At 48.1% G+C, this 26,506-nt stretch overlaps 1 protein-coding gene across 1 annotated transcript in view; it reads right to left on the reverse strand.

Annotated features, from left to right (window-relative positions):
- LOC144098221 (calcium-activated chloride channel regulator 3A-1-like) overlaps nt 1-26,506 on the reverse strand; it is a 1,385,444-nt gene that overhangs the window by 1,143,944 nt on the left and 214,994 nt on the right. Inside the window, exon 6 of the mRNA XM_077630719.1 lies at nt 14,219-14,440. Coding sequence (XP_077486845.1) covers nt 14,219-14,440 — 222 coding nt within the window. The remainder of the gene's footprint in view (nt 1-14,218; nt 14,441-26,506) is intronic.

Raw genomic sequence — 26,506 nt, forward strand, 5'->3', positions numbered from 1 at the left:
AGCGAAGCGCTACATGTTCCGGCGAGAGTTGCACGTGTTAATACGCAAATGGTATTTGCAAGGTGACGACGACTAAGAACGTGGCGAGCGCGTGGAGCGGAGAGCTGACGTGTGAGAAAACCGAGGTGTGAAGGGAGACAGCGCATCGTAGGTTATGTCATTCAAGTGTGTAGGTGACAGCCGTCACACGTTGGGTCCGTGCTGCTGTGGACCCGCCCTGGATCACCGAGGCAAGCCTCGTTGGATAGCCTGAATTAAGCCTATGGCGTATTCGAACGCCTTCGAGGAGTCCTGGCTACGATTTTCCATCTGCTGCCAAGCTCTTGAGGCTCTTGACGGGGGTCTGCCGGCATCTTCCTGTAGTCCTTTCCGCTTCTACTACCGCCTGGCTCCGTTCTGCCGCTTCCTTCATCGCAATGCCAGCGACGTGTCGCAGTTCATCAACGCGCTGTGGTGTGTTGCGTTGGGTTTTATGGCACATAGGCAGCTAAGGCCATCATGCGCCAAGCTCAAGGTATAGAAGAAGTTTCCTGTAGGATGTTTACAAACGTGAAATATTATCAATTTTGTAGATGGCCTAAAAGATTGTACTGTCTATTAATAACTGAGAAGAAATTTGGAAATGGCTAATTGTAAAAGCCCTAAAGAAGGTCAGGTAGCATCAGAGGCGATCCTTGCCTCGCCAAGGATCCTGAGGCTCCTAACCAGTCAAGTAAAAACCTTAGCCTTCTCAGAAATGAGAAAGTGGCTGAGATGTATCTTGAAGTTAAGTGAGATAGCGGTTTAAGTTCTAGTTTTTCAAGTACGCCTGCTTCCTTTAAAAAGCTAAAAATAGAAGGTATGTTACCAATGGCATTATCATCTAAGAACAGTTTTAGATGAAAACGAATGCATTAATTATAAAATTGATTAAAGTACTTTTTTCTTAGTTTTTCCAGTTTCACACGAGAATAAAATGAGGCTAACAGTCAGTTCATCTCCCCATTCTCGGCAAACAGGTTTGTCTTGTTTTGTTAGTAGGAAGTTGTGTGTAAAGTGCGTGTGGCCTATTTGGAGACGGCATAAGATGACTTCCTTGAAACGTTCCTGGTGCACAGGCGACTTAAATTCACATAAAACCGGTTTTACCAAGTGTGGTTTATTATTTACTTCACTGCTCCAAGCCGACTGCCATTTCTTCCTTAGTTTCCTTTCAAATAATTTTATGCAGTCATAAAGGGCATATTTACTGTTTCTATCTCCTTGCCAAGAGCTTTAGCAGGACACAAATCTGCTCTCTCATTGCCTTTTATTCCCACATGACTCGGGACCCAGCGCATTTTTATATTTTGTCCTTGAGCTGTGGCAGTTACTTTGTTGTGCATGATGTAACCTAGCAAGACGGGAGGGGGGGGCTTGCATATTTAGAATGGAGAGCTTTAAGTACACTAAAGGAGTCGGTGTAAATAATAGCATTTTTTAGGTTCTCGCTCAGTATTTTTTCTATGGCCACACATACAGCGTAGCACTCCGCAGCGAGATGGATGAACACTGTGGTAGTCGCACTATTTCATCCGAATTCCCTCGCACCACTGCTCTTCCTACGCAACTGTTTTCGATCCATCAGTATAAAAATATGTAAAACTTCTGTATTTTTGTTCCAGGGCAAGGAATTCTTGTATTATATGCTGTTGTGGAGTTGTTTTTATGGAAATTAGAGTAAGGTCACAGATTGCAGGAGAATTGCATCACGGAGGCAGTGGACCTCGTCTGCTAGCAATGCCAGTAAGTATCCAGTACGCCGAAGTTTTGGCACATCTCTTCAAAACGCTGGGGAAGTGGCCTTATAGCTAATGATTTGTTGTTAAATAGTGTTCTTGATGGGCACTTTGTGACTATTGGTGACAGATCTGTTTAGGTTTTGAACGTATTTTAAAAATGTACGAACATATGAGCATAGTTCTTCTGTCTGTAAGAGATGGTTCGTTGGTTTTCACGTAAAGGCTGCTTATGGGTCACGCCCTGTATGCACCGGTGGAAAGACGAAAACCAAAATTAGGAACCGAATCCAGCCGTTTAAGGTACAATTGCCTCGCTGATCCGCAAACTCTGCATACTTAATCTAAGGTGCAACGAACTAGTGAGCGGTATATTTGCAAAGGACAGGTCCGATCGGTACCCCAGTATCTTTGTGAGAGCAATTTAAGTATGTTTAGAGGTTGAGAGGCTTTGATTTTAAAGCTATTTATGTGTGGGAGGAATGTGAGCTTTTCTTCGAATGTTACACCTAAAATTTATGTTCTTGTTTTATTGGGAGAACAGCTTCATTCAAGTGCAGGGTGAGATCGGGCTTCAGGCCTTTCATGAGAGAGAAATGAACGGCATCTGTTTTTTTTGTAGGGAAAACCTAAAACCATTTTTGTCTGCTCAATTACTAAGTTTGTTTAATGTGAGCTGTATTTGTCTTTCACATGTCGATAAGCTAAATGATGTGCACGTAATTTGGAGGTCATCGACATAAATCGAGTACATAATAGTATTTGGGATTATTTGTGTTGAGGAATTAATTTTTACAATGAAAAGTGTTCTACTTAGAATGCATCCCTGAGGTATACCATTCTCCTGAGTGAAGTTCTTCGAGAGGGTTGAGCTGAGGTGGACTGGGAATGTTCGGTTCGAAAAAAATCTTTCAGGCAGTTTAACATTCTGGCGCTGATACCCAGATCTGCCAGGTCATGCAGGATCCCAAACCTCCAGGTTTATGTCATAAGCTTTTTAGATATCAAAGAAAACCGCCAGACAGTGTTGTCTATGTATTAGTGCTTCTCGAACAGTGTTTTCGAGCCGGACAAGATGGTCCAACGTTGAACAAGCTTTTCTGAAGCCACACAGGTGGAGGTCGAGCATTTCGCGAGATTCAACAATAAACATCAGCCTAATATTCACTATGCTTTCAAAGGATTTGGCAAGGCAGCTGGTAAGGGCTATTGGCCTGTAGTTAGTAGGAGAGGTGGGGAGTTTCCCAGGTTTCAGGAACGGTACGATAAACTGCCTTTTTCCAAGCCTCGGGCATTTTTCCCGACACCCAGATTTTGTTAAAAATTTTCAAGGGTGTTTCTATCGCAACTTCTGACAGATGTGCTAGCATTTTATAGGGTACCTTTTCAGGGCCGGGTGCAGTCTGTTTGCCGTTAGTTAATACTCTATGTAGTTCATGACTCTAATCAAACTATTCTAGGGTTCGTTAGTGTAACCACTCGTTGGAAGTCTTTGTTTTTCTGCTGTATTTTTACACTTTATGAAAGAGTCAGTGTGGTGTAGTGAACTAGAAACACGGTACAAATGCTCCCCAAGTATGTTGGCTTGTTCATAAATACTTGTTTGTGCATCGGGCGGTGTCAGGAAAGGAATTGAAAAAGGGGAGAACTTGCCATCAAGTTTGCGAACTTGCTCCCATATATTTTTCGATGTAGTGGAACTGTTTATGGAAGATATAGGACCTTGCCATGAGGATTTCTCGGTATGACGACGGATATATCGAGCTTTAGCCCTCGCCTTATTAAAATATATTATGTTTTCCTGTGTGAGGTATCGACGAAAAATTGCCCATTTTTTCTTTTGCTTCTTTTTTGCATCTCTACATTCGCGATTATGCCATACCTTTTTATCTTTCGCACCACTCCCGAAGTCTGTGGAATAGCTTGGTGAGCAGCAGCATTGTTACATTTTATGAACGCCTTATTTAATTCGTCAACATTGAGGCCGTCCGAAAAAATTTTCTCCAAAGCGGCATTTTGTCGGAAGAGAGCCCAGTCGGCCATGGCAAACTTCATTGTCTTTATTTTCTCTTGGACAGAGAAGGAGACAGGACTAAAACCTCGTAAGCTTGACAGAGGTCCTGCCCCCTTTATCAACTTGGCAGTACAGTACACAGGAAGAGATTTTCAATTTTCCAAATAAACACTTCTTCTGTCGTGGTTTGGTTAAGGCGATTGATGGTGAAGATGTTAGGTTGACAATGACAGCAAGATGATCGCTCCCATAATGGTTGTCAAGAACATCCCATTTCAATTCAGTAAAAACACTTCGTGAACAAAACGACAAATCTAGGCAAGCCATTTTCCCACTGCTTTGGGAGAAGTGTGTTTCCCTGTGTTCAGGGGGCATATATTACTGCAGATGATAAAATATACCAGAATTCTGCCTCTGAGGTCTGTATGTTCACTTCCCCAAAAGGAGGAGTGAGCCTTAAAATCCCCAACTAACAGATACGGCTCCAGTAGTTGTATGAAAAGCGTTTTTAAATCGTGAAGTGTGACGGCTAGGTGAGGTTCAATGTATATGGAGCATATTGTTATGGTTTTAAAATCGAAGATGGTCACAGCAACTGCCTCATATGAGGTTTTAGGTCGATTTTCCGAGTTGCAACGCCGCCCTGGACCACAATAGCAGCGCCTCCATAGAGTCAGCTTGCGTTCTCTCGGTGACAGCGATAGACTTGGTACTTTTTAAGAATTTTTTTTCTGTGGTTCTAGATTACTCTCCTGGAGACAGAATGTGGCCAGGGAGAATGAATTTAGAATATCTGTTACGTCAGTGTAGTTCATGAAACGTCCACGACAGTTCCAGGGAACTAGAAATGCCATGATTACAGACTAGTTGGGGATAAGTTTGAGAACTAGGTTGGTGGGCATTTTGGACCTGTTATTGGGACTTGATCCCTTCTTAAGCGCTCGACAGAGCTTTGCCGCCGCTGCAGCGGAGGCGAGTGAGTAGTTGTGTACATCGCATCATCGGACGTTCTGGACGAACGTGCAGAACGCACGGCTGTTTCTCTGTTGAACCTCTCCTTGAGGGTAGGGGCCTTGGGGCCCACTGACCTGGAGGTTCACGCAGCCTGCTTTGTGGGTGGTGGCGCAGCGCTAGCTGCTGCTACCGCGGGCACGGGTGGCCCTGCTCCAGGCTCACTATGTGTGGCCTGAGCAGGAGCCGGAGGCCGCTGTACTGCTTTGCCCTGCTGCAACATAGCGGAGAATCTAGGTTTGTGCATCTAAGAAACTTGCTTCCCTGCTTCCCTGAAAGACATGTTTTGTTTCACTTTGATTGTGAAAATTTCTCTTGTTTACATACAGGCCATGCACGTGAGTATGCCAGATGGCTGCCTTCACAGTTTACGCACACATGTGGTTTCACAGTGCAGTTATAAGAATCATGTTCACGGGAAGCACATTTCGCGCATGTCAGGTTGCACCGGCAGCTTTGAGAGCTGTGGGCGTAGCGTTGGCACTTAAAGCAGCGTCGTGGGTTTGGTATGTACTGCCTGAGTTGGTTCCATGTAGTCAATTTCAATCGATTCACGAAGTATGCTTGATGCTAATGTCAGGACGACGTGTTTCGTAGCTATTTCTTTGTCGTCTCTCCTCATTTTTGCTCTGTAGACATTGATGACAGTTTGTTCCCTCAGTCCTTCAAGTAGTTATTCTTCTGTCGTCATCTGAGATAACTCCTCTCACTGTGTTCAAAGATCGTTGAGGGCTGACTGTTACAGGTGTGTCTCCGAAAGATGTCATTTGTCATAACTTTTCGTGCTGGTGGTTGTACATGAGTTCTAGTAGGAGGTCGCCGTTTTCTAGCTTCTTTATCTTGTAACCCTGGCCTATGCAATCTGTGAGGGTTTTCGTCACAAGAACTGGAGAGATGAGTCTAGCAGATTTTCTAAGTTTTAAGAGTGGCCGATTAGGAACCGTGGGAAGCTGGTAAGATTTTTCGAAAAGAATTTCGCTGTCTCGGTGCGACCTCGCTTGTGAGAGAGATCGGTGCGAAAAAAAATGGAAAGCCATAAAAATGTTTTGTTCGGCAGCTGCGCTAGCCGCCCACCACGGAGCCCAACATGGGGACAGGACAGGCTCCTTTAAAAAGCCCTTGCCCACGCCAGCTGTACACCGCCACTATAACCTAATATGGCATAGCAGAGGGTTGTCTGCCACACAATGTTAACCCTCGCCGCCTAGAAGAAAGAAAGAACCAAGAAGTGAGCAGGAGACAAGAAAGATGTGAAAAAGAAGATAGGAAGGTGAAGGATGGAGGGGAGGATAGGTAAAAGCGACTGCCGATTTCCCCCGGTCGGGTCAGAACGGAAGTGCCGTTTACAGGAAGCTGGGGCCAAAGTGTTCTGTTGCTTCCGCCGAAGGGCCTTAAAGGTCCAAACGCTCGACATCGGCTCAACCACCAAGTTCCCCTTTTCCCAGTACACGGCGGTGCCGCGCACGGCTAGGCGCGGGTGCTCGGGTCCGTGGTGATTCACTGTTCACCATTATCCCCCTGCGGGGATGTCCCTGCGGATGCTCGGGAACCCGTGGTGTCGCCACTCACCAACACCTGCAAGCTGCAGACGCCCCCCTGCGGGGGCGGCTCGGCAGCAGCACATCGGACACAACAGTCAACTCATTCTGTTTTGCCGTGCAGATACTAGCTCCCTTGCTGCACTTGCTCCGCGCACTTGCGCAGAAGATAAAATTGTCATGCTGCGCCTGGTCATCGAAGTATCTGCACGAGGCAATCACTGCCTCGTAGAAACATCTTTCTGCCACTCATTGTGGCTACTACGCCAGTGCCGGCATCAGTGACGTCGCATCATAGGTTTCCACCAGTGGGTATAAGAAGCAGCAGCCTGACGTTCGGAATCAGTGGGCTCGGCAGCAGCACATCGGACACAATGGTCAACCCATTCTGCTTTGTCGTGCAGATTAGTACATACTTACATGCCAAAAGTTATCGCAGTAATGATCGTTTCCTACTGCTGCTGCCCTGCCCCCTTAGTGTAAGAAATTTACTTCTTGATGTGTGTTCACTTAAGAAGAGCCTTTTGAACTGTGGCGACATCGAGTCAAATCCAGGTCCAACTGAAAAGGAAATGTTGGAGAAGATTCTTTCGGGCCAGAGTGAAATTACAGCTTCCATCAACAACATTTTGACCAATCAAGGAAAGATTGAAGCAGATGCCGCAGGACTGAACGGAAAGATGAAGTTGTTAGAGGTTCAAATGGCGTCCTTGAATGAACTAAAGAGCCAATTTGTGAGTTAAAGTCAACGACTGAGCTGGAAGATAAAGTGACACACCTGCTGGACAAGGTTGATGGACTAGAAAACAGGAGCTGGAGAAACAGCTTGATTGTTTTCGGAATAAAAGAGGAGAGCGATGAAACTGCTGATTCTCTTATCACGAAGGTGAACGAGACGGTGTTCCAAGAAAAATTAGATGTTACTGTTAAAGGCATAAAGAGAGGACACAGGCTTGAAAGAAAGAGCGAAAATGGTCGCCAGGTAATTATTATGTTCTTGGACTACCGCGAAAAAAATTCCGTCCTTAAAGCGTGCTATAAGCTCAAGGCAACAGAATTTTCGATCACGGAAGAATTTTCTTTTGCCGTTAGAAATAGTAGAAAAAATTATGGAGAAGCTCAGCGAAGGAGAGATCGAACAGGCCTAAGGTCAAGCTTTTTTAACAAGCTGTGTGTGGATGGTAGGATGTTTGCATGGCACTTAACTAAAAATGCTCGATACAAAAATTTCTGAAAAAAGAAATGCCCACAAAAGGAAATAGGAGGCCATTCACAACAATTAATATTAATTGTCGTAGCGTTGGGAACAAAGTCGCCCATCTGGAAGCTATGCTGTTATCACATAATTCGGACATAGCTGTGGTAACAGAGGTGTGGTTAGATGAAGAAATATTTGATTCCGAGTTTGTGCCAAGATACCATAAAGTCTTTCAGAAAGACCACGACAGAAGAGGTGGCGGAGTGGCTCTACTGTTCAAAAGCTCTTTTCAGATTTTAAAGTTGCCTGATGTCGCTACAGTTTAAGCTGTTTCTTTGTAAAGTATGCGCTAACATTTTCCGATATATTCTTGGAGCTATCTATAGGGCTCCGAGTTTCTCTGTTGCTGTCTTAGATGAAGTTAAGAAATATCTTTATTGCTACACGAAATCAGACGGCAAGTTACTTTTAGTTGGAGATTTCAACTTACCAAACATAATCTGGCCAACTTTTTCTGTTCAGTCTCCGCACCCAGTAGGAGATGCGCTGCTTGATATCAAGTTTCATTTTGATCTTTTACAAATCCTGAAGCACCCTACAAGAATCCAACAAGATTCCGCATCAATTCTGGATTTATTTTTGGTGCGCGGCAATATCAAAGAAAAACTTTCGTGTAATGTAGTGGCCGGAATTTCTGATCATCAAGCAGTAATATTGGTATTAGAAGACATATTACTGGACAGAAAGGGTGATATTCGACACTTTCCGAATTTTGCCCGTGCTGACAATGAATCGATTATTGACGTTTTAGATCTTCATTATTATAGTTTTATGCACAGCGCTTGTAGCGTGGATGACCTGTGGCTTGTTTTCAAAAACATTGTTTGTGACTGCATTCAGCGGTTTGTACCAGTGATATGCAAGAAGTCAGACAATCACAAGCCCTAGATTACGCGAGAAATTTTGCAATTGCAGCGCAAGCTAAAACGACTAAAGAAAAGAATAAAAAGTTCTAGCTCAGCCAATTTAGAGGCAAAAATTTATGAAGTTTCCGAGAAATTAAAACAGTGCATGCTGAAAGAAAAAGAAAAATACTACAATACGCAACTTTCGCCTTTTATAAACACTTCACCAGAAAAGTTTTGGCGGTAAATTGCACCAGTTTCTCGTTCTCCCGATACGTTTATATAAATGGGCAACATGTAAGTGACAATGCCCACGTTTCCTCAGCATTTAATACCAGCTTTAAGAAAGTTTTCACAAAAAATGACGGGCGTCTCCCACCGTTTACCATGTCCCTTCGTTGCGTGCCTGATGTAATTTCTGAAGAGGGTGTTTTAAGTCTATTGTTAAAACTGGATGTTATGATGTCACCTGGACCAGATGATATTCCGAATTCTTTTTATAAACGGTATGCAGAATAATGTTCCAAGTATTTGTGTGTGCTATTCACTCAATGTTTGCAAGAAGGTGTCTTACCGTGTGATTGGAAAACTGCTAGAATTAAGCATATGTATAAAAGTGGAGAGAGGATGTGTATTGAAAATTATCGTCCTATTTCATTAACTTCGACAACGAGCAGATTATTAGAACACAGATTTCATAAGCATCTAACTAATTTCCTCGACGAGCATAATGTACTGGCAGTTGTTCAACATAGGTTCCGACGAGGGTATTCAACAAGCACTCAGCTGGTCGAAACAATCCACAATTTTGCGACAGCAGACAACGACGGAAAACAAACAAATGTTATCATCATGGGCTTTCGACAAGCTTTCGATAAAGTTTCGCACAAGAAACTACTTCATAAGCTCAGTATTGTTGTAAACAATAAACAGATATTAACAGGGATACGATCGTACTTATCTGATCGCCGTATGTTTGTCGAAGTGCATAAAGCCTGCTCCAGTTACGTTCCTGTCAATTCTGGCGTTCCCCAAGGATCCGTCCTCGGTCCCGTACTGTTTTTATATTTTATAATGATATTGTTAAAAACCTGTCAGTATGTGTAAAGTTATGTGCGGACGACTGTGTGCTGTATGAGAAAATAAGTTGTACTGAAGATCAAATTAGGCTGAATATTGATTTTGCAAAAATAGTTTCTTGGTGTGAGAGGTTGCAACTGCCCATGAATTTGGAAAAAACCGTATTTATTAGAATAACACTAAAAACCCTCTTCTATATCACTACACTGGTAATAATAATTTTCTTCATGAAGTTACAGAATTTAAGTATATAGGCCTATTGATTTTTTATAACCTCTCTTTGACCAGGCATGTAGACGATGGTTCAGCAAACCCTCTCAAAAAGCTTTTATTCGTACGACGATCGGTTAAGTTAACAACGCCTGGTACACGTCTCCTTGCCTACAACACTATTATTAGACCAGTCTTACAATATGCAGTAATTATATGGGACCCTTTTACAAAGACAAACATAAATAAAGTTGAAAGAATCCAAAAGAAAGCAGTAAGGTTTATATGTAACACTTACGGGCGAGCATCAGACAGTGATCTCCTCAAAAAAAGCGGCTTACCCTCTATTCATAACAGAAATCGCATATGTCGCTTAAAGTTTCTTTTCAATAATTAGGGATAATTTCGAACTTGACACCTACAATATCCTTACTTATTCCTCTGGGTACCAAACTATAAATCTCCATTCTCTTTCCCTAACACCATTATATTCGCGAGTTAATTGTTTTATATATTCCTTTTTTTCCAAGGATCGCGATAACTGATTGGAATAACCTCAGGGATGATGATGTCAGGCAGACGTCATTCCATTTGTTTGAAGAGCACTTGAAATTAATGTTGTCTACGACCTTGCCGCGGTAATTTCTTGTTGACTTTCTATGCGCAATTCTGTTTTGTTTGTAAGTGCCTGTATTTTTGTATGTGAACACAATGTTTCCCACGTGCTATGATCTTGTGTACAAGATCTCAGTATCCATAAATAAATATAACATGAATAAATCATCAACCGGCATCCGCCCTATCTGCAAGGCATCAGCGTTTCACCTGGGACCCTCAAGTTCTGTTGAACTTCTATTAATCTGTAGCGATGTGCGCGTGTTGAGTGTGTACTTTTCATCTTTGGGTTTTCATTTCTTATTGGCTTTTTACCTCTAAGTTTTAAACAAGGCTTCGTGTTGTTTTGCTTGATCTGCTTGTTGTCTCGTTCGATCCTGCACGCGATTGAGTTCCCCTTCTGCAGTTGGGGACGCGTTACGAATTCGCGACAAACAGCCTATATATACACTATCGGCGAAATAAGTCTCTGAGATTTGGAAGTAGCATCCAAGCTCCTCAGCTTTCATATTTTCCAGTGGTCCACGACTACATTCGCTAATATGAAACTGTTCCTTAGAGGGACTTGGTTGTTCACCAAATTACACACACGACTGATATATGTATGCTCTGCCGTTTTTTCAATAAATGTTCAGTTGTCAGCACCGCCCTGTGTTGTCGCCTGCCTCAGTCCCGTCCTGTTTTGCGGTTTTGCTCCTCACGATGAAACTGTTGTTTCGGCTACTTATCACGAGTGACAGATAATCAGCGACAGATTCACATCTATGCTATAGCTCACCTTTATCGCGTCATATAGGATTTTCTCCGCGTCAGTACAAGCAAAGTTGTAGATTAGAAATGGACGTTCCCAGTAAATCCTTGGTCACTGAACGTTTAAAATGTTAGTGCAATGTTCGCTTTAAGCAGTGCAGTCCCATGGAGGAGGGAAACTTTAAGCAGGGTTTCTCCTGTACCTTCAGGCCTTTGTGCCATGAATGCACTGTTCTCGCGAGGAATCCATATAAAATGAGTCGTGAAATCATTGAAGCCACCAACATTTTGAAGCAATAGGAGAAGACTGTGGACACTCTATCAGTGGCTCCAGCAAAACGTGATTTAGATTTCGTGATCCGGACGTCAATTGGATAGTTGGTCGTACTGTTTTCTTTGAGGTATCAAAGGTTTTAGTTTTTTTTATTTTACATTTAGCGCTTTATTCACTCTCTTGACCATGTTTAGCTTTCATTTTTGACCACACTTTTCAGATATTTAACGCCAATTTTGGCAATTTTATTGATCTCTTTATTGATGTCACATGTGTGTACATGCGTGTACATCTTTTCATGTACAAAGTGCTGCCATGTCCCCCGTAGCGAACTAAACTGCTTAAGCGCATCGATTCGTTCTGCCATTGCATTTTGTTTGCACAAGAATATTGCTTTGTTAATCTCCAGTCCCTTCATGTTGGCCCTGTTGTCTTGTTCTGCGTAGAAAACTGAGCAGCTGTTTACGCGCTTCAACTACTATTCCGCCTTTATATGCTATTTGTTCCTGAAATAAAGAACCACTTGAAGTGAGCGCAGTGGTGTTTTGTCTTTTATTCGTTCTTGTTTAAACGTGGTGCAGTGTTGTATCCTATCTGTCATGTTAGTTTGTCCAGCATTTAGTTCATACACTAACTTCTGACTATGAGAATGTATTAGAAAATAGCTGATATTGCTGCTAAGTTATTAAGATATACGAGGTGTCTAAAATGTACAAAATATTGGCACTTCTTATGCTAACAATTACTTTTCCACTTGAACTAGAAGTCACCTCTATACCATTAAAAATATTTTCCTTATGATGCGATGCAGCGCCTGAGACGTTGCATCAATTCTTCAAAGCACTGCTGGAAAAGAGAAATCGGAATGAGTTTCAAATGGACTCTTAACGCCTCTTCCACGCTTTCCGTGAAGCTAGAATGATGCATTCTGACGAGTTGTTCAGTTTGTTTTCTATGTAAATCGCACTCGAACATGCATGTTTCGTCGCCTGTAATGAAGTTTGTGAGAAAATCTGGATCATTTTCAATCCTTTACAGAATCTCACAGCTCACGTCTTTCTACCACAAGCCAAGGTCAGGCTTTTCTGGCGCCATTTTTGCACAAACTTTGCTCAACCACAATGGCTTTATTGTTCAAACTCCGCTCATCTGCCATCAACTCGAAGGTTAAGCAACGGTTACACCGGAGGTAATCTCCGACTCGTTCCACGTTTTCGACAGTTATTGACGTTGACAGCCTTATTGACCGCTGGTTAACTTCAACGAATTTCTGGGCTTTCTTAAGACGATGTCAGTCATCAAAAACGTAAGCTGTTGGAGAGGAGCCCCTTCTTGGCAAAAACTTCAGTTGCGTTCCCACAGTTTGTAATAACACTTGATCGCACAGCGTTAAAGCTTCAGTTGCGTTCCCTCAATTTGTAACAACACTTGATCGCACAGCGATAAAGCTTCAGTTGCGTTCCCTCAGTTTGTAACAACACTTGATCTCACAGCGTTGAAGCTTCAGTTGCGTTCCCTCCGTTTAAAACAACAGTTGATAGCACAGCATTGAACGTTAATATGCTGGCTCATTTTCAAAGCATACAAATGTGACTGCTAAAAGTGCATTCACAGTGCACCAGATGACGTGACAAGATTCTCTATTCATTGTGAAGGTGTATGCGTTATTCACCTCAGACCACCGACAAGGAGCCAGCTTCAGCTTTGCTAGATTAAAGCTGCGAGCGCTGTTTGTTTGCATTATATACACATCACGTATGTCAATATAATTACGCACTGTACGCCTCCCACGTATTCAATGCGTTTGATTGCGCACATTTGTAAATTTGCGCTTTATATTTTATGGCTTTTTCCTGCTCGTTCTTTTGTTCCCTCTGATGCAAACCCAGCGGCTATTGTGGGATCATCGGATTCCACTCGGTTGGGCTGCCATTCCTCAGGAGAGAGTGAAGTGAACTCTCCGTGACATTGGGATCATGCAGCAGCCTATGATTCCCGTTGCTTCTGTGCAGAGGTAGGTCCAAAGTATTAGGGGCTGGGCTCAAAAATAGAACGGGGGCTTAAACTGACTACGTCAAGTTAAGCCACACAGTCTCCTCTCGATACGAAGGGCGTAGCACCCAAGGCGTACTAACTAAGACCACCTTGTGGTAGAATAAGGTGTGAGCTGCGGACATGAAATGAGACTCCAAGCTGTTGGAGCTTTGAGCTTTGAGGTAGGAGTTTCACAGAGACTATGTCAGGCGGTGAACGCCGGAGGCGCGATGTAATTCGAAAACCGATAAAGGGTTCTCACTGCGAGTGGCTACTTTGGAGTAAGAGCCAAAGCACCGAACTGGCGGGCGAAAGCTCTATCATCTTAGTACAGTTGGAAGGTCGCGGTAGCAGAACGTTGCATGGGGCAGGAGATCTAAGTCGAACTGATCATAGGTTACCCTGTCTGCGGAAGCCTGGAAAAGAACTCAAAGAGATTAGAAATACAGAAAAACTTCCGCTGCCCCATTCCCGTAACACCAGCCCTATATTCAATATCCCATTCCCATATAGCATTCCTTCCTGCTACTTCTCTGGGGAAATCCGGGGAGTCTCCCCGGGCCCGCTCCCCCGGCTGTGTATAGGGTGAGTGGTTCCCCCGCCACCTCTTTATTTTATGGTTACACCTTCGGGTGGCCAAAAGCACAATTGCCCCTGGGCCTCTTCTTGAATATTACAATTGTATCAAGCCTGTTGTAGAAATTGGTGCAGGTAGGGGCTAATATTTTTTATTATTTTATCTCGCCCCAACCTGTTTGATTGTCAGCAAGAAGCAATTCTTCTACTAGTTTTTCGCGGTCGCCCTCGAAACGAGTAGCAGCCGCATCCTCACCTGGCGCGCCAGTTGCAGGCCGCATGTAGTGCACGTGGCACCCTGCGCGGGCAGGTGGTGTGTGAGGTTGGCGAGACCTGGCCGTGTGGCGTCACCCACCGAGACAGGACCGCTGTGGAGGGCGCTGCCGTTCACAAAATAGACGAGCGTCACGATGTGTCCGTCAGGAACTGCCTCAGCCAAGATGGAGGCCACGGCCCCCCTGAGGAAGACTCCGGTCTCCTGCGAAGAGGGTTTGCTCTACGTTTTTGCACCAGGCCATGTTTGGTCAAGGAATCTTGAAGAACTCTGCCGGAGACGGCGTTCTGAGGCAAAGGGTGTCCCTCCTCCAAGGTGCCAGACCACAAAGCTCCTCGCAGGGTAACTTTGCCAGACACACGGTTTGCTTGCGTAGTCTACAAAAACAGACCCGTCGTAAAAATGCGCTGAAAATGATTAGATTTAGCTTACCGCCTTAGCTCATTAATCAGCGAAAGCTGACCACATTAGCAGCCGAGAGGAATGGAGGAGCAGGCCCTTTTTGACGTTTCAGGGGCATCTTGCCGGTTTGGCGTGTCTATGCTCATGTCCATGCTCGGCCTTCTTCCACTTACGGACTTCGGTTTGATCGCGTTCCCGGTGAACTTCGCGGGGTCCATGGCCCGCTTGCACCAAGCAATTAGTTTAGTTCCTTGTGTGCCTTATTTGCAGCCTAAATAGTTGCCAGTTTTGAGAAATGGAAAGGCGCCTAACTGGCTCACAAGGTCAATGTAGACCTCAATCGCACTGCGAGTTGGCAGTGGTGTCCACCTACAAATAGACGCACGTTTTCTTTCCTGAAACGCAACGGACGATTTAGACTCGATTGGTCTTGAGGAAAGGAAAGGCGCATTGGACAACTCAGTCGTGGCTTGAGATTCGTTGGTGTCCATCTACAAAAACGCGTTACACGTCTGATGTTGTACCAACTAAATTGCTTCTATGTGGCTTGTACTAAACCTATTACAGCTTTCGCTGCAAAATAAAGGGTCATTGTTCCATCAAGCAAAAGAAAGACAATGCACGGGTAGAAAAATGGTAACAGCATAATACGCGGATATGGCAAATTTATTTATTAGAAAGATTCCATTTCGAAACATGTTTTACATGTAATTATGCTCGTGGGAAGCCTGCTGCAGAGCATGGAAGTGTGCGGAAAAATTAGTAGTGGGAAAACATCAGTGCGACAGCGCCGTTTAAAAGCAATAAAACCGTGACTAAATCGTTAAGACAAGAAGTAGAGAGGCAAATTGTACAAAACCTCATCTATTCCTGTGGAGCCACCTTATATCTGGAAAAACCGTTCCACTTTTGCAGTTAATCGACGCAGCGGTGATGTTTTCCACCCAAGGGTTTATGTATTCAGAGTAACTCTGGCGAGAAAATCGTAGTTCCAGAAAGAAACCTGGTAGCGTGGTTTTGAGTGCGTTCTAGCTTTCGCACAAATACGAGGTTTGAGGGTCCCACGCTGCACCAGCATATTGTGGGAAGCTTGCTAGATTCCCGCCGTGGCGTCTGCGCGGCATCCCGCGTCGCTCTCTTTCCCTTTTTCCCGCCTCGGGCGGCGGAGAGACGGCTGGTGGCTAATCGCGGTCATTTGGCCGCAATTCCGCCCCCGGCTTCCCAAGGGCCTTTGCCGTTGGTGACTTTTGGTGGAAATTTGGGACCCGTTTTGGGTGGTCGCGCGGCGCGCGACCGTCCGAGCGGGGCCCAGAGAAAGAGAGCCCCTCCGAGACAGCGTAAGGTGCGTACGTTGCTGTTCGTCGGGGCCGGCCTCTGCCGTTCGGACCAGTTGATACTCGAGCTCGCCAGCGTGGGTCCTCGATCCGCCGCGGCTCGAGCCTGTCCAGGGGTCCAACGACCTCTGACAGGCGCACCTTGCGTTGACTGCCCAATCTCTCTCGCAATTGGCCCAACGGCCGACACGAGAGAGATCACAGCACTGCCGCGGGAACAATCTCCTGCAGCGGCGTGCTAGCGGCGCGCATTTCTCTTGTTGCCCCGAGCGCGCACCGGAGCCTTGCTCTGAGCGTGCTCCGGGACGGGGGGACTGTTGAGTGTGTGTGTGTGTACCGCTGGAGGACGGCGTCAATAAACGTCTCCTTTGTGAACTTGGAGGCCTGTTTCCTGCGGCGAGCCGCTCTCCTCTCTGCAGAGGTTGAACGCCGCAGCAGCGGTGCCCCAGGGTGCGTGTGGTGACGGCTGATCGGGGCCCTTGGGGATAACCACCCGTTCAAGGTGGTTATCCCCAAAAGTCTGAGAGGCGCACTGTTGCGATTTTCTCATGACGAACCACTGGCCAGTCACCTGAGTGGCTCCAAAGTTTTTGCTAAACTGAGTCAATCGGTGACGTGGCCCGGCATGAAGCGTGACATTTTCTGCTATTGCCATTCCTGCCATGTCTGTCAAGCGGTGAAGTCAAGGGGCGGCAAGCCGCCCAGAATGATGAAACCAATTTATAGTGTGCGTCCGTGGCAGATGGCCACCTGCGATCTGATGGGGCCTTTCCCCAGGAGTAAGCAGGGGTTCATTCACCTAATGGTAGTAGCTGACCATTTTTCCAAATGGGTCGAGTTGTACCCGCTTCGGAAAGTGTCAGCACGAGCGGTACTGGATAAACTCCAGGAAGTGTTCTGTCGGTTCGGCTTTCCGGAAAGACTGATCACGGACAATGCGTCCTATTTCACCGCTCGGGTGTTCGGTAACACGTGCCGTTCCCTCGGAATTGAGCACAACACCACTTCACCCTACCATACCTAGTCCAACTTGACCTAGCGAATCAACCAAACGCTCAATCCAATGCTGGCGGCCTTTGCCGAGTGTCAAAAGGACTGGGCAGACCATTTGAGCGAATTTGCGTTCGCCATTCGAACAGCTGAGAATCGCTCAACTGGTTTCTCTCCCGCCTTCCTCAATTTCGGGAGGGAGCTGGCGAATCCGATGTCAAACGTCGTGCAGAGCCAGCTCGGGGATGAGCAGACGCGGGCAGAGTGCTCTGCTTATGCGTCGACGCTTCGGGACCGGCTTGGTCGGGCTCTCAACAGAGCAAGGCAGAGTTTGGCGGCAGCCAGAGCCCTACAGAAGGCTCAGTATGACCGCAAGCACCGCAGCCTGACTTTTCAGTTGGGTGATCTTGTCCTGAAGCGCAACCACGTTCTTTGTGATGCGAGCAAGGGGTTCTCAGCCTCGCTCGCTCCTAAGTGGCTTGGTCCGTACCGAGTGGTCAGAGTCTGGTCGCCGCTCACGTACCTCTTGGAAGATCCCCTTACGGGGAAAACCAGCCGTGCCCACATCGCAGACCTGAAGGCCTATGCGTCACGGTCTGACGAGTTTGCGTCGGTACCCATTGGTATCACAAGCAAGCGCGAAGGCACAACTGGTGCTGCGGAACGCAACCGTACCGAGCACCGGTACAATGAGGCGACGGTCACCGATGTGATTGATGCCGGGTGGCGGATTCTTCCGCAACCGAAGGCACGCAGCCTCAGCTAGCTGGCGAGCTTTCTCGCCGGGCTTTACCCCAGGTGAAGCACGGCAGTTTCTTCTTTTTTTTTTGTTTACCGCATGCTCAGTTCCAGCCTTGTGCAGTTATTTAGTCATTTGCTTGTTTTAGTCAGTCTGTAGCATGTTTTTGTTTCCAGTTTATTCGTTGTTTCTTCTAACGTTCCAAGATCTGTACATATGTAATATACGTTTGCGTTGGCGTTCAGTTTTTTTTAAACCAGTCTTGTACATATGTAAACTTCAGCCTACTCGCGATTGCACTTTTCTTGTAGCGCAGAGATGGCATTTTTTTGTACAGCGCGCCTTCTTTTCATTTACGTTCTGACCCCACGGGAGCGGCCTTCCTCGCGAACACGGGACCGGCTGGTTCGCGGAGGGGTCGGCGAAAGTCTCCCCTTCCGGCTGGGGATTGGTTTGCTCGTTAAGGAGCGAGTGTCTCGCGGCATGGTTTTTGTGTGGCTATGGGGGGCGTGAAGAGTGCGTCTGTGTGTCCTTTGACCCCTGCCACGGCGCCTCGCGTCGATTCCGACAAGCGGGTCGTTGTCACTGATCAATGTCCGCTTCTGTGCCGGTGCGTGCCTGGGGGTTATGTGCGTGTTCCCAAGGTAAAAGGCAACGCCGAGAGGGGGGGCAGGAAGGACAGCACCCTTTCCCGTTGGGGTCCCCCCCCCCCCCCGGACTGCCGGCGCCTAGCGGCGACCAGACAAGTGGTTCACCGGGATCGGAAACTCCAGGCGAGGAGGTGTCGGGCTGCGGGTCCTCTTCGCGATCGTCGGGCGTCGTCGACGTCCACATGCTCAAATTTGATGACCTTGTGGAGGACATGCGACCGCCGTTAATAAATCGTCCACCGGGACCCTGAAGGCACCAAAAGCGTGAGTTGGCCGCCGACAGGCACAATGGGCCGCGCCACCGAACATTATGAGGCTGCAGGCCACCTGTCAGCTGCCTTGTGTACAGTGTACAGTGTAGTTAGTTCTGTCTCCTTGAAACGTATGCAAGTGTTGTTTGTTTTCTGTTCTTGTTTGTTTGTCTTTTGAGTTTATGGCTGGAACTGAAGTGTGGTAGTTTTAATACAATAAAGGCCAAGTTTGGGCGAGTTGGTTTACCATGCTGAACGTAAAAGCGCAAAAAACAAGGACGAGAATAAGACACACAACACGAGGGCTATGGATTAATTTTTTATTTCTTTTTATTATTTTGCCGCACGCTTCCGCCGATGGGTAGGAGGGCATTTAAGGAGAGGTGGATGTGGGAAGCCTCCTAGACTCCCGCCGTGGCGTCTGCGCGGCATCCCGCGTCGCTCTCTTTCCCTTTCTCCCGCCTCGGGCGGCGGAGAGACGGCTGGTGGCTAATCGCTGTCATTCGGCCACAGCTCCGCCCCCGGCTTCCCAAGGGCCTTTGCCATTGGTGACTTTTGGCGGGAATTCGGGACCCGTTTTGGGTGGTCGCGCGGCGCGCGACAGTCCGAGCGGGGCCCAGAGAGAGAGACCCCCTCCGATACAGCGTAAGGTGCGTACGTTTCTGTTCGTCCGGGTCGGCCTCTGCCGTTCGGACCAGTTGAAACTCGAGCTCGCCAGCGTGGGTCCTCGATCCGCCGTGGCTCGAGCCTGTCCAGGGGTCCAACGACCTCTGACAGGCGCACCTTGCGTTGACTGTCCACTCTCTCTCGCAAACGGCCCAACGGCCGACACGAGAGATCACAGCACTGCCGCGGGGACAATCTCCTGCAGCGGCGTGCTAGCGGCGCGCATTTCTCTTGTTGCCCCGAGCGCGCACCGGAGCCTTGCTCTGAGCGCGCCCCGGGACGGGGTGACTGTTGAGTGTGTGTGTGTACCGCTGGAGGACGGTGTCAATAAACGTCTCCTTTGTGAACTTGGAGGCCTGCGGCGAGCCGCTCTCCTCTCTGCAGAGGTTGAACGCCGCCGCAGCGGTGCTCCAGGGTGCGTGTGGTGACGGCTGATCGGGGCCCTTGGCTCCCGCGAAGCTCGAACCCGCGGTGGGTAGTGGCCTGTGCCTACTGAGAAACCCACAACTGGCGCCTAACGGGCTAAGTCACTGGCTCTTAGCCTTTGATAGCACATTTGCCGAGCAGGTCGCCTTGACGATCACGCTTGCGCACCATGTCTGCCACCCCCATCGGGGCACTCGGCAGCTACGATTCGGTTCCCTTAGGAGTCGTAGCGTCCTTTGATTCGTTGGCTGCTGTTTCTTCGAATAACCAAACACCGTGTTGGCCGCGGCCCCCATTGGGGCATACGGCGGTAAAACCCCCAACGTCGATCACGCAGCTCCCATTGGAGCTGTACCGGGAGCACCCTGCGGTGCACCCGTCAATGACATGCCCCCGCTGTGCGTGATTTGCGCCCTGTGCGAAAGCGGTGCGTGCGACGCTGCCGCAACCGGCCGTCCTGCACAGCAGCAGCCGTGCCCCGCGAGCAGTCAATTCTGCTCTGGGAACGGTGAGGCGCTGGCCCGGCTCCCTGCGGAAACCGCGCCGCTCATCGAACTGGGCGCCTTGCCTCCTGCGTTCGTGCAGCCCGCCCAAGCCTCCTCTGAGGCCGGGGCGCAGTCGCGGCTAAGAAGTGCTGCCCAGATGATTCAGTCGTTGTCAGGGGCGGTTGAGACGCTTTTGGCCGCGCCGAAGGTGTCTCACCCTGCGGTCCAGTTGCCCATGCCAACATACCGCGGGTATGATGACCTCCTCAGTGCCCGGGATTTCCTTGAGTCCCTCACCCATTGCCAGAGAGCTATGGGTCTCACGGATCAAGTTGTGCTTGCACACATCATCCCCGCAGCACTGACTGACACGGCAGCTAGGTGGCATCGGCTTTCCGGCCACCGGGCAGCGACTCTCGAGGAGTTCCGTGCAGCATTCTTGTGCGAATTCCTGCCCGCTGACTATGAGCGTAGGATGCGGCGAGAGTTGGAGCTCCGTACACAGGCTCCGGATGAGTCACTCCTGGAGTACGTACGTGCAATGGAGGACCTTTCTCAATCGCCGAGCCCAGAGCCTCGAACGAGGAACGTGTGGAAAGGACGATCAGGCAGGCACATCCGACTTTTTCGGCATACCTGCGCGGAGGCCGGTTCCGAGATTTTGAGGAGCTGGCCGCCGAGGCAAAGCGCATTCAAGGCGACATTCTCGCCGCGCGTGCCTATCGTCCGCCGCCGCCGGCAAGCGAGACCCTCGAGCCACGCTGTGCATGGAGAGGGGCCATGCCCCGACCCAACCGGCGACCACCCGCACACGCTGCCTGTGCAGCCGTTAGCGGGCAAAACGAACATGGCCAGGATTCTGGTTCATCCGCTCCTAGTTCACAACGCCGCCACCACGGGCCACATGGAGTTCAGCTCCTCCTCCTTCTCTTACATTCTTCCTCCCGGTTTGAGAGAGAGACGCTAGTAAGCTTCGCCCATTGTCCGCTTTGTGTGTCCTCCCCTCAAGTCAAGCTCCTCGGGAGGGGGGCACCCTTCGCGTTTCTGTTTTTTTTTTCCACCCGGCGTGTTTGAAACGGGCTGACTGTGCGGCTCCCCTAGTCTGTTCCTTTACTGCGGTGCAAGAAAAGAAAGAAGTCGGGTTGGTGTTGAAGCGGTGTACACGCCCGTCTTTGTCCGACTTTGAGGGGCCATTTGTCAAAAACTACTGGCGGTATATATGCACATCACACAAGATATGGCTAAACGTTCCAGAATTGTGCCAAGGCCCAGCTATCTCTCAGTGACTCCAGAGCATAATGCGTGGAATAGAATTTTTTTAGCGCTGAACCCAACTTCTCCCCGTGGGACGGTCTCTGTGTTCATGGTAAATGGTGTTTTGCTGTACAGAAAATCTGATGACTGGTGACAGAACAGAACTAGCGGCCGTATAAGCATCAGTAAGAACCTTCTGTTGCGCATTTGTTTACACGTCAGTGTTTTTATTTTTTCGAAAGAGGTTGCAGTTATAACCTGACTCACCATAATTGTCAAGTTTTTTCGCAACGGGGAAAAAAATTACGGACAACAATTAAGTCTACTGACGAGCTGTGAAGGAGAAAGCTTGCAGCGTGGTGTTCGGCTGCGGCGATGGCGTGCTGCTCTAATGCAATGGCCAGCCAAGCTGATCAGTTCACGCCGCCCGAATGGAAGTTGATGAAGGCGACGATACCCAAACCCAGCTCGAGCCCCTGTGCTTCCTTTTTTCGAGTTGAGTTGAGTTGTCGACAGAAGGACGAAAGGAAAAGCACGGGCTTGCTTACTGGCTCAATGCGGAGCCACGCCCAGCTGCCTGCGTGCTGATAGTAGGAGGTGAAAGATGGGAGTAAAGAGACAGAAGAAAAGCGCGCGCAATAGCCCGTAGGCCACGGCCCAATCCCGGAGGCAGTGCAATACCGGGCTGACCTGTGCCAGAGTGCGTTACGCCAAGCACTCCGCCATACTTTCAAAAATATGCATAACACCCAAGCCTCAAGGGCCCATATGAGATATTAAGCCAGGTATGTGAATGGCATCCCCCTTCGAAAGCGGACCGGGGATTGAGCCACACCCGAATACTCGATCCTGTGCTTCCTTGCTATCGCTCCCCTTTATATTTCTCCTCGATATCATTTCCCTTTCTCCTGCGCCGGCTGCAGCTCGGGTGGTTAAGATATTAGATAGCAATTGCCACGGCCGGCAACATTATTTTCCTTCACTTTTGATGCGAAAGCTTCACTATGCTACCTCGTAATGATTTCGCGGTGCTTACGGTTTTGACCTTCAAGTGGGCCAGAGGTCAGTCCTCTCACGGCGTGGTTCGAGCGTCCACCGATATATGTGAGACAGTTACTGCGCCATTTCCTTTCCTCAAAACCAATTTTAGAAACTAACCTTGAAAGTAAAAATTGAAAATTGGTTTTTTGAGAAAGGAAATGGCGCAGTATCTGTCTTTCATATCGGCTGACACCTGAACCGCGCCGTAAAGGGAAAATGGAGGGAGTGAAAAAAAAGAAGAAAAAGGTGCCATAGTGGAGGGTTCTGGAATAATTTAGACCACCTGGGGATGTTTAGCGTGCACTGACATCGCGCCCTATCCACTGAGCCAATGCGGCGGGTTCCCTTCGCGGGTGCGGAACCCACTTCGGAAAGTATTTTATTTACGAAACTTAATTTTTCTTTTTCTGATTAGGTCACGTGGTTTTTCCAAACCTCTGGGGAGGACAACGCCTGATTTTCCTCCTTATGAGCTGCTATGCTTTCGCAAAAATGAAAATATGCTGCCTTCTACTTACGAACGGCGCTGATCATTTTACCTAGGCTGCTTGCACACAACATGTGTTTCCTGCATTTATACACAAGTATGGTGACAGGTTGCTCAGCGTAAAAATTATTGAATAATACCATTTAAACGTGTAACCATTTTCGGGATGCGCTTGTATAGGAATTGTACCTGCATGCAAGTGACTTTCTGGCGCCCTAGTTCACTGCCTTTTTCTGCATGTGTGTGTGTGTGTGTGTTGGGCTGAGTGTGTGGGTGTGCGCGCGCACGCCACGGTAGAGTCCATTGCATGCAGTTGCGCAAAAACGCGGAGCTCCCACTTGGCTTGTCGCAAGTTTGGCTTGGTTAGGAGGGCGAGGGCCGGCTCAGGATGTGAAGCTTTTAAGTTCCATGGCTGATCACCGGCCTGTCTTATGACGTAGGGATAATGTAAACAGGAAATTCGAGAATGTAACATGCAACCAGATCCCTCGGATTTTTTTTTTCATCACATTACTCCGCATGAACATGTCCACATATCGAGAACCACACGCTCGAGACAACACAGGCTTTTTGCGCGCGTGGTTTTCTTTCACCGGCCTTGAGGAAACGCGCGCGCCCATTTTCATACGACAGTAATTCATGTCCCCATAAAAAAAAGACATGCTATGCTAAGTGAATCGTTTATCTTCAAGACAGTCACGTTTCCATGCCCGCCCCCCAAGTCGCCACGTGATCGTCGGCCATGGCGGCCTCGTCGACGGCGACGTGCGCAAGCAGTCATATCGGAAAAGAGCGGGCTTTCTGCGCACCTATTCGCTCGCGTCAGCCGCCGCCTCATCAACCGTCGTCGGACGACGTGCGAAAATTATCTGGTAGGTCCACATTGGTGGCGCCAGCCTGTCGTTGCTGCCTCCGAACACGCTTCAGCGTTTCGTTAAGCAGGCCCGCTTCTCGGGACCCGTTGGTATGCCCCATCCTCTGACTTCGACGCCGTCGCGGCTTAGACGCGGCGTCTGCTTGCCGCGTCCGCGCTGACCAAGCGCTATGCTACGCTATCACTGCGGTGGTTTCCTTAGACGTGCGAAGGGGGGCGGGCGGTTTCGGGAAAACGTCTTGGCTCCTTTCCTCTGGCTCGGTCTTTGCCTTCGCCGGTTTACGCCCGCTTGCCTCGCCATGCACGCTTCCTGCTGACGGGGATTAACAGGGAAATCGCCGCATCTCGGCGCCGGGCTGTCGACAAACCCTCGGATGGTTCGAACCTCGGCTTTTTAAGCCCTCGTGTTGAAGACATCCGGGTCAGTGGCTGCAAACCATGGATGTAAGAAGCGGGAAGTGTCCCCAGGGAGCGATTAACATTCTTCCCTGTCTGTTGGCAGCGGATAGCAGGATAGCAGGCAGAATGGGGAAATAAAATGAAAGAGGTAGAAAAAATTGTGTTATACTCTGGTGCTTCTTTGTGCGGACGGAAAGAATTTCGAGGCGTGAAGAAAAGAGGTTGAGGGGCGCTGAACGGACAACTTAAACCGCGAAGAGAAGTTCTGGGAACCTGGAAGAGCTGCAAGCCATGAAGAAAAGTCCCCCGAGAGCGCCGCTGTACTCCGACTGCCGTTAACCGGACCGTGCTTCCAACACGTACTCGAGCGCCCGTGAGCTGGCGCCGATGTATTTGGACGGCGTCTCCAGCAGTGGGCATACGTAGACCGGTTCTGTCGTATGTTAAGAGCGCCGACTTTGGGCGCGTGCACCCAAAAACGGCCCTTGGAGCACACTTGCAGAATATCGAGCGTCCTCTACAGTTTGCCAGCCAAAAACCCTCGCTTACAGACGGCAATCTCGCATTCATGTACGAAAAATGAGTTTGGAGAGGTCCCTTTATCTGTATGAGAGAGTAGACGTTGAAAGGATGTGAGGAGCGGGTCAAGATAGGTACTCGTCAAGAGAATTCGGTCATTCTAGCTCTTAGAGGTGGCGCGGCGGTAGTACGGTACTGCGGACGAGGCGGTGATGGCGCCGATGCCATAGCGTGAGTCTTTATGGAAGCAAAGCGGCTTCTTTAAAAATCACACCAAAGGTGTCACAACGTAGAGTCTAGATAAGCAGCAGTAAATGATTCTTGGTCATTAATACGATCCTATGCTTGAGTTTGGCTGCTTTACAGGCTAGAAATAAATCTTTATCGATATTCGCATGGAATCGCTAGTTCGCAAGTGCCGCGCTCGCAAAAACTGCGTCGTTGAAACTTGCGAACTTAGCATGATGAAGTGCGATGAACACTTTGAAGCGTAATTATTTTGCGCGTTCACTTTCTTTTTCTTTCGGCACTTATCCGAAAGCGTAAATAAACTACTTTAATGACCCAGACAGTCTAACTCTATGTTTCGTGCCTACACGAGTGCGGCCCTTACCCGCGTAAATGCGGTATGTGTATTTATTGTGTGCTGGCCTTATAAGGATACCATTGAAAAAAAAAATCAGCAGTTGGTAACAATGGCCATTCCGCAGCGTAATATTACAGCAGTGATCAAAATCAACCTTTTAATGTTGGACTGCATCGAACAGCAAGAAACATCAAAATCCTTGAGCCTGCAATTTCGACGTTGATTGACTGCTTGTTTAGGTAAACAGAAAAGTTTTACAAGTGGTCTACATTTTCTCGCGGAGGAATTCTGTTCGGTGGCCCTGAATGTGCGCGTAGCTTCACTGCAGACTAATTTCCAACTATATATAGTCCATCTGCAGCGTACGTTGGTCGCATATATGCGGTAAAAGAAGAGGCAACGTAGCTGTTGTTTGAAGCGGCAGCCAGGGGGTCATTCGAGCTTTATAGTACAGTCGAAGTTAGCGCTGAAAATGTGTTTTTGACTGGCGGGGGAAAACGCTGTGATCGAGTGAGCAGACGACGGTTGCCAAGAAGCGTTCACAATTATACAACCACTTTACGCATTATATCCGAGAAATATATGTACAGTACTCACGGATTGAAATAGGACATTCGGAGCGCGTGGCCGTCGCTTCATGGAGTGCCGCCCGTAGACGCTCATGAAACCAAGGTGGTGCATTGTGGTATGGCGCGAGAGGGAGAACATCTACAAAGCAGAATTGTTCCTTCCAGTAGCCAATAAGCCGGCCTGTGGTTTACCACATGCCGCGTGGCACTGCAAGGTTAGCGCTCCGAATGTCCTATTTCAATCCGTGAGTACTGTACATTGTGAAGTTCTTGCCATTCATGTCGCTCTTTAGCAGTCACGTCGTGGCCAGAAAGCCGTGTTTAATCTAGACCAGAATGGACTGAAGCTCGATGAAAAATGTGTTTGCTGCTAACGCCCACCTTAAAATATTACCATATACAGCATACTATAGCTAAGTGTTCAAGCAGTGCACTGCTTTCATGCAGCTGTAATAGGCTATGTTGGCAGCATGAACAAAACTCCGAACAGGAATGCGTTGACGACATGGTGTCGTGGTGGTGTTGACGACATGGTGTTAATCAGCAACGAGTATGTTGCTGATTAACAGACGGGTCATTAGGCTGAAACTCGTTACCA

The sequence above is a fragment of the Amblyomma americanum genome, chromosome 7 (assembly GCF_052857255.1).
Source record: "Amblyomma americanum isolate KBUSLIRL-KWMA chromosome 7, ASM5285725v1, whole genome shotgun sequence".
NCBI classification, from domain to species: domain Eukaryota; kingdom Metazoa; phylum Arthropoda; class Arachnida; order Ixodida; family Ixodidae; genus Amblyomma; species Amblyomma americanum.